The 7,324-nt window shown below is 43.0% G+C and overlaps 2 protein-coding genes and 1 pseudogene across 2 annotated transcripts in view; 1 reads left to right on the plus strand and 2 right to left on the minus strand.

Moving 5' to 3' along the window:
* Positions 1–1,422: 1,422 nt before the first annotated feature.
* On the plus strand, positions 1,423–2,543 carry LOC101568563 (calmodulin-like). The gene has a single exon (XM_023717654.1). The coding sequence runs from the start codon at positions 1,488–1,490 to the stop codon at positions 1,935–1,937; it is 450 nt and encodes a 149-aa protein (XP_023573422.1). The 5' UTR covers positions 1,423–1,487; the 3' UTR covers positions 1,938–2,543.
* Positions 2,544–2,601: 58 nt separating this feature from the next.
* LOC111817279 lies at positions 2,602–3,479 on the minus strand (annotated as a pseudogene).
* A 1,963-nt stretch (positions 3,480–5,442) lies between these two features.
* Gsr (glutathione-disulfide reductase) overlaps positions 5,443–7,324 on the minus strand; it is a 56,194-nt gene continuing 54,312 nt past the window's right edge. Inside the window, exon 11 of the mRNA XM_023717615.1 lies at positions 5,443–6,373. Within this exon, the coding sequence (XP_023573383.1) occupies positions 6,224–6,373 (150 nt within the window). The 3' untranslated portion in view covers positions 5,443–6,223. The remainder of the gene's footprint in view (positions 6,374–7,324) is intronic.

Consider the following 7,324-nt stretch of genomic DNA (forward strand, 5'->3'; position numbering starts at 1 on the left):
TGTTTGCCGGACAGGCGCTTATTCTACTCAGCTATCTCCCCGGGGCCCAGATTGTGTGCTATTTAATATTGATAGAGTAAACAATTCTAGTTGGGAATACACTCTCATCCAGAGTTTAAAAGGGATTTGAATATACTTTAAACTACATTTCACATCTTAAAATATATTATGTATTTTATTACTCTAATTCAATGCCTCACATTTGCAATCTAAAGATTATTAAAGTAAAAAGAAAGAAATTAATTCATTCTATTATCTGTTAGGGCCACACTGCCCAGAAATTATGCTAATTTTTCTCCAACTATTCCTCAAAAGGACAGAGAGTATTTTATTAGGGTGACCACAGGCTGGGGAATAATCTGACTTTTCAGGAACACTGGCTCTGACTGACATTAATTCAAAGGACACAGAGTGTGGGCTCATGGAGGTGGGGTGACCAGTGAGGTTTTAGCTGACGTCCACCTCAGTGAGCCCAGCGGGCCCTAGAACCTATCCTGTAATTATCTGCATTTCAGGATTGCATACTTTCTTTTTAAATTTTGTACCAGGGAATCAAACTCAGGACTTTGTGCTTGCCAGGCAGGAGCTGTGCCCGAGCTATACCCCAGCCCAAGAATTGCATAAAGACCTGCTAGGCAGCTGCAGAATTCACATTGGTCCCCCTGCCACCTGGAGTAAGGTTTATTGGAAAAAGCCAAATAGAAGGCACTAGAATTGCTTCTAACTAGAAAATTAGTAAGCCCAAAGCAATACTGCATCTTTAGAGGGATTTGCAAAATTGGTGCCACCAAGGACTTGAAAGGCAGAGGGGTGATTTCCATTGCATCACCATTCAGCTTGCCTATTTAGCCTGTACAGAAGACAGATGGAGCTTGGAAAGTGACACGAATCATCACAGGTTTAACGAGGTGGTGACTACAATTGCAGCTGCTGTACTGGGTATGGTTTCGTTGTTAGAGCCAATCAACACTTCTCTGGGGAGCTGGCATGCAGTTGTTGGCCTGGAAAATGCCCTTTTCCCATGTTTATCAATATACGCCACCAGAAAGTTTGATTTCAGCGACAAGATCAGAAATACACCTTCACTGTCGTATCTCAGGTTATGTCAACTCTCCAGCCTGTCATTTAATTCATACGGATCTTTTTTTTTTAGCAGAACCAGGGATTGAACTCAGATCCTTGTGTTTGCCAGTCAAGCACTTATCCTACTGAGCCATCTCCCCGGCCCCCAGATCTTTTTTAAGATAAGGCTTCACTATGTAGTTGAGGTTGGCATTGAACTCATTACGTAGGCAAGGCTAGCCTCGAACTCACAGCGATCTTGCCTCAGCTTCTCAAAGTACTGGGATTACACATGTATCATCATGCCAGCTCTGTTGACAAGGATCTTTTTTTCTTTTTTTTTAAAATTTTTTTTGAGTCCGAGTGGAGCGAGCGAGCTGAGCGGTTTGGTGTTCGCGTCTCGGGAAACCAGTAGCGCTTGCAGCATGGCTGACCAACTGACTGAAGAGCAGATTGCAGAATTCAAAGAAGCTTTCTCACTATTTGACAAGGATGGTGATGGAACTATAACAACAAAGGAGCTGGGAACTGTAATGAGGTCTCTGGGGCAGAATCCCACAGAAGCAGAGTTGCAGGACATGATTAATGAAGTAGATGCGGACGGTAACGGTACAATTGACTTCCCTGAATTTCTGACAATGATGGCAAGAAAAATGAAAGACACAGACAGTGAGGAAGAAATTAGAGAAGCATTCCGTGTATTTGATAAGGATGGCAATGGTTATATTAGTGAAGCAGAGCTTCACCATGTGATGACAAACCTTGGAGAAAAGTTAACAGATGAAGAGGTTGATGAAATGATCAGGGAAGCAGATATTGATGGTGATGGCCAAGTAAACTATGAAGAGTTTGTACAAATGATGACAGCAAAGTGAAGACGTTGTACAGAATGTGTTAAATTTCTTGTACAAATTTGTTTATTTGCCTTTTCTTTGTTTGTAACTTATCTGTAAAAGGTTTCCCCCTACTGTCAAAAAAAAATGCATGTATAGTAATTAGGACTTCATTCCTCCATGGTTTCTTCCCTTATCTTACTGTCATTGTCCTGAAACCTTATTTTAGAAAATTGATCAAGTAACATGTTGCATGTGGCTCACTCTGGATATATCTAAGCCCTTCTGCACATCTAAACCTAGATGGAGTTGGTCAGATGAGGGAACATCTGGTTATGCCTTTTTTAAAGTAGTTTTCCTAGGACATGTCAGCATGTTGTTGTTGAAGTGTGGAGCTGTAACTGCGTGGCTGTGGACAGTCAACAATATGTACTTCAAAGTTGCACTATTGCAAAACAGGTGTATTATCCAGGTACTCGTACACTATTTTTTTGTACTGCTGGTCTTGTACCAGAAACATTTTCTTTTATTGTTACTTGCTTTTTAAACTTTGTTTAGCCACTTAAAAAAAAATCTGCTTATGGCACAATTTGCCTCAAATCCATTCCAAGTTGTATATTTGTTTTCCAATAAAAAAATTACAATTTAAAAAAAAAATTTTTTTTTTTGTATTTGTATTAGGGAGTAGAAAAGAAAGGAGCCTCCATACTGGGCTCTATTCAGTGGCAGCTTCTTGTTCCATAAAGTTAAGAAGACTTTGAGGAAATAAAACTTGTTTGGAAAATTCTAGGTGTAGTTGCTTTGTATGTTGTGATGGGCAGAAGGGATGAAGTAAAATGTGAAGGCCCCTCACACCCTCTATCTGGCCTAAGTCCTGGAACCCTGGGGCAGAGAAAGCACCAATTTCATTCCTGTTTCTTGGGATTGTTGATGGCCACGTAGTGATGAGAATGACAAGCAAGAAGAGCGACACGCCCAGCATGTTGGCGAACATGGCGAGCTGCACATCAGTGATCATCCTGACCAGCTCCACCGAGCTAAGCCACAGACTCCACAAGGCCTGTGCACAAGCACCAACTTGAAAGGATCTTGATTGCCTTTTCCCTCCTCTATCATGTTGGCCTGCTCCACTGACACATGATCCTGAGTGGATCTAGAGAAGAAACAGCAACAACTTCATTGATAAGACACAAGCTAGGGAGTAGGAAACAAATTCAAACATTTGGAGGGCCTTCTGTGTCAGTGGAAGGCCTATAGATCCAGTGGTTGGAGGGATGTGGTGCTAACCCTTCTGATGGTGAAGGATATACTGCTGTTCCCAGCCCTCTCACAGCAAGATCAGACCCAGAACCCAGCAGGCCCTTTTAGATTTTGGCAGCAAGTCTCACTCTGATGCACCACACCAACCCATTCGCCAAGTGGCCTGAGAAGCTGACAGTTGAGTGGGGTCCAGCAAAAAAGCAAGGTCCGCATCAGTGGAGGCTGCTGAGCAAGCTGCTGTACCACGTGGGCCACACATCCCAGCAGATCTGTGGTGCTTGCTGTCAGAGAAGCTGGAGGCTCAGACAGGCCCCTTGATGTGTGTTACAGTGCAAGCCCTTAGGATTTTGGAGCAAAGCTCTACATCCTCTGTGGATAGCTACTGTTCTTTAGAGAAACAACTTTTGGCTTGCCACTAGGCCTTAGCAGAGGGCAAACGCTGATCATGGGCCACCAAGATCCCGTGAAACCTGAGCTGCCCACAGAGGGGGGTGATCTGATACACCCAGCCACAAAGCTGGGTACACCATCAAGGGGAAGTGGTAGGACCCTGGGCTTGAGCTGATGCTGAGAGCACAAGTCAGTCACAGGGAAAGGCTCAAGCCCTTGCAGGGGCACCAATGCCTTCCAATGTTCCCTACAATCTGCTGAAGGAAGAACCTGGTTTTCAGGTGTTTCTGCAGAATATGCACAGCCAGCAACTGAAGGGCTGCAGCACTGTAGCCCCTCCAGGTGGAAACTGCACAGTGGGGAGGGGAAATCCTCCCAGTTGTTCAGTCTTCTTAGAAGGGACCAAATGTGCCTGCTTCTACATAGTGATTCACAGGCTGTCAGGGAGCAGAAACCTGGTGACAAGGAAGTGTCAGGAAAGGGTGAGAAGAGACCTCTCTGAATGGGTGAAAACATGCCAATATTTGTGCCCTGGGTCCACACTCACTAAGGGATGACCTCAGCAAAGGAGCACCTTAACAATCAGACGGAAAGGAGGACCTGTTCTTTGGAACGCAGTCAACCTCTTTCCCCAGCTTCTAAGTTCTCAGATAGTTCGCTCTGCAGCAGTATGCTTTACTCACTCCTGTCTTCACTGTACTTCATCTTTTACCTTCTCTCCTAGAGTCTGCCCATTTCAAATCCTACATAATCCCCTTCTTGAAGCTGTCCCTGATTTCCCCAGCAATAAGGCATTCTACATAATAATGTATAACTTGTTTGGGACAGTTCCATGTATATTTTCCATATATATGCACACACAAAGACACCTTGATTTTAGTGCTGGGGTTGAACTCAGATCCTTGTGCTTGCCAGGCAGGCGCTTAGACCCTGAGCTCTTTCCAGCCTCTAGTGCTGGGGCTGTACCAAGGGGGTCCTCAACATGCACTCCACTCCACCCAAGTTCCTCCAGTTGTTAAAAGGGCCTCTTTTTAGTTTCCTTCTCCCTCCCTCTCTCTTCCTGTCTCTCAATGGAGATCAAGCTCACTATGCAAGCACTATACCTATATGCTATAGTCCTACATCTGAAATGGTCCAATTTTAGTCAATAAATCATGTGGCTATCCTGTGCTTAATTACCTTATCATCATTTGTGTAGATGTGTTCTCACCGTTCAGTATCTACCTACCAAACACATACCATGAGCTTCACATCATGTGCCGCATTGCCTTGCCCTCTTGGCACTCCCCAGTGCTCAGGGTAACACAGGCTATTCAGCCACTATCTGTTAAGCTGATGGGAAGAGCAGCTGCCTTAGTCAGTGTCCAGGACTTGGGAGTCTCTTTTCTCAGCACTCCATTGACACATAGCCTAGTTACTACTGTGATGTTTTTCTTTTTTTCTCTCTCTCTCTTTTTTTTTTTTTTTGGTGGAGCTGGGGATTGAACTCAGGCCCTGGTGCTTGCCAGGCAGGCGCTTATTCAACTGAGCTATCTCCCCAGCCCCGATGTTTTTCTTTCAATGGCCCTACGTCTACTTAAGAAATTAGTGCAGCACCTGGCTACCACTACCCAGAAAGGTATTCAGGAAAAACCTAAATGAAAGAATTTAGAAGCACTGGATCTCCTAATGAAAACCACAGAAAATGTGGCTTACTTAGCTGATAAAAACAATGGAAATGAAGTGCTAACATCTAAGTGATTTCTAGGATGTTCCTCTAACTCAACCATTCAACCATTAATCCACTGAGTGGGTTTTTTTTCAATTTCAACTCAGGCCTTCAGTTTGAAGAGACACCACTCATATATACGTTGGCATTTGATCTGTCAATATAAAGTATTCTTACAACATAAACTGGTATTAAATTCAAAATAAGTTTTATAAGAAGAAAAGACTGTGCTTTGCAAATTTTTGGAACGTCTTTCAAAAGAAAACAAAATGACAGGAACACATACATATGCTGAAATTACTGACTGAACCGTGAATAGAGAGAGGAAGGAACTTTTTAAGTATGCGAATCTACCTTCTTCTGAACGCATGAACCATTCCTAGACTGTCTCAGATATTTAGACAGCTTTCTCAAATCTTTCCAGAGGTTATGCACCTCATCTCTGGAAAAGAATACAAACCGATTTTTAATCATTTAAAACAAATAAAAATAAAATAGGAGATTAAAGGTCACATCCTTGAAGCAGCTTTGCAACATGCAGAGCATAGTATTAGCTTCAAAAAATAAAAGATTCTTGTACTTGTGTTATTTAAATATAAAGATCTGTCCCTATCTTCCTCTATAAAAACTAGCATGCTATATTCATTCCAGTACATGAATTTCATTGTACTTCATATAGTTTTATATTTGGGATGAGGCTAAAACAACAACAAAAAAATCAACTGGTAGAGAACTGTTAATACAATTTTAAAACACTGCCATGAGATCTGATCAACTAAAAATCAATCTAGATTAAAACAACACATTTCTGATTACATAAATAAGTTCTGTTCTTTACCAAAAATTTCCACTGTTGGAAGATCCTGATTAAAATAAGGAAATGTGTAAAACGAGAATAGGAAGTAAACACAATAGTCTGGTTCATCTCAGGTGTCCTGGTCCAAATGCCAGCTGCTTGAATTTCTAGTGGTCAGCGGAGGGTGACCAGTTCCTCTGAAGAGGTAGGGTGGATGGCAACAGTGTTGTCAAAGTCAGCCTTTGTTGCTCCCATTTTTACTGCAACAGCAAAACCCTGCAGCATTTCATCACAACCAATTCCCTGCATGTGGATCCCAACCACCTGAGGAAAAAGGGAGAAGGAAAGTGAAGTTCTTATTAGATAGGCTCTCAGGACACTAAAACGAACAGGAGCTGGAGTGCAACTCCGTGGGGGAGGGCGTGGCACACAGCTCTTCCTCAGGCTTTCCTGGTCCAGGCCAGCTTTCCTTCTGTTCCATGTGACTATATGCTGTGTCCTTCATACAAAGGAGCCCTGTGCCTTCCTCCCCTCTTTCAGAGCTGAAGCCCATTCACCTTCGCACAGCCAGAGTTGTGTCTTCCATAATCAAGCTAAGCCTGTCACATGACCTCTCCAGAGCAACAGCTCTCTGTGATGGCCCCATCCCAGCTACAATAAGGCTTTTCTGAGGGACTAGACAATTACAATCTATCTTTCCCAGAGGACTACTCTCTAGAGGGGACCCCACCTGCTTTTTTCCTCACTCTACCCACAGACAAGCACAACAATCAGCACTTCAAAGGCCCCAAATCCATTTGTGCCAGTTGGCGATACAAATGACATGAAGAGTAATTTTTTCTAATTGCACTCTCTGGTGAGATTTCTCTCTATATTAGAAACTATTAGTAATTGATCATCTTCAGCAAATCAGCAAATAGTTTTAGGTAAAATGTGCTCTAAAAATCAAAATCAAGGGCTGGTGATATAACTCATTGGACTAAGCACCTGCTTTGGAAAGCTCAGGGACCAGGGTTGGATCCCCGGCACAACACACTGCGCCAGCCCTGCCCTTGGGCACATTGAGCCAGCCACTGAGTCCGGGCAAGGTGGTGCATGCCTGTAATCCCAGAGCTGGGGAGGCTAAAAACAGAAAGATCACTACAAGTCCAAGCTGCATAATAAAGAATTTAGAAGCAGTGGATCTCCTAATTAAAACCACAGAATCTCCTAATGAAAACCCTGTACCAAAAAAAAAACAACAAAAAACCAACCCTGTACCAAATACATTAAAAA

The sequence above is a fragment of the Octodon degus genome, unplaced genomic scaffold, assembly GCF_000260255.1.
Source record: "Octodon degus isolate 3935 unplaced genomic scaffold, OctDeg1.0 scaffold00053, whole genome shotgun sequence".
Taxonomy (NCBI): Eukaryota; Metazoa; Chordata; class Mammalia; order Rodentia; family Octodontidae; genus Octodon; species Octodon degus.

Excerpts from the sequence above, each read along its gene's own strand:
- LOC101568563 (XM_023717654.1), top strand. The coding sequence starts at position 1,488 with ATGGCTGACCAACTGACTGAAGAGCAGATTGCAGAATTCAAAGAAGCT.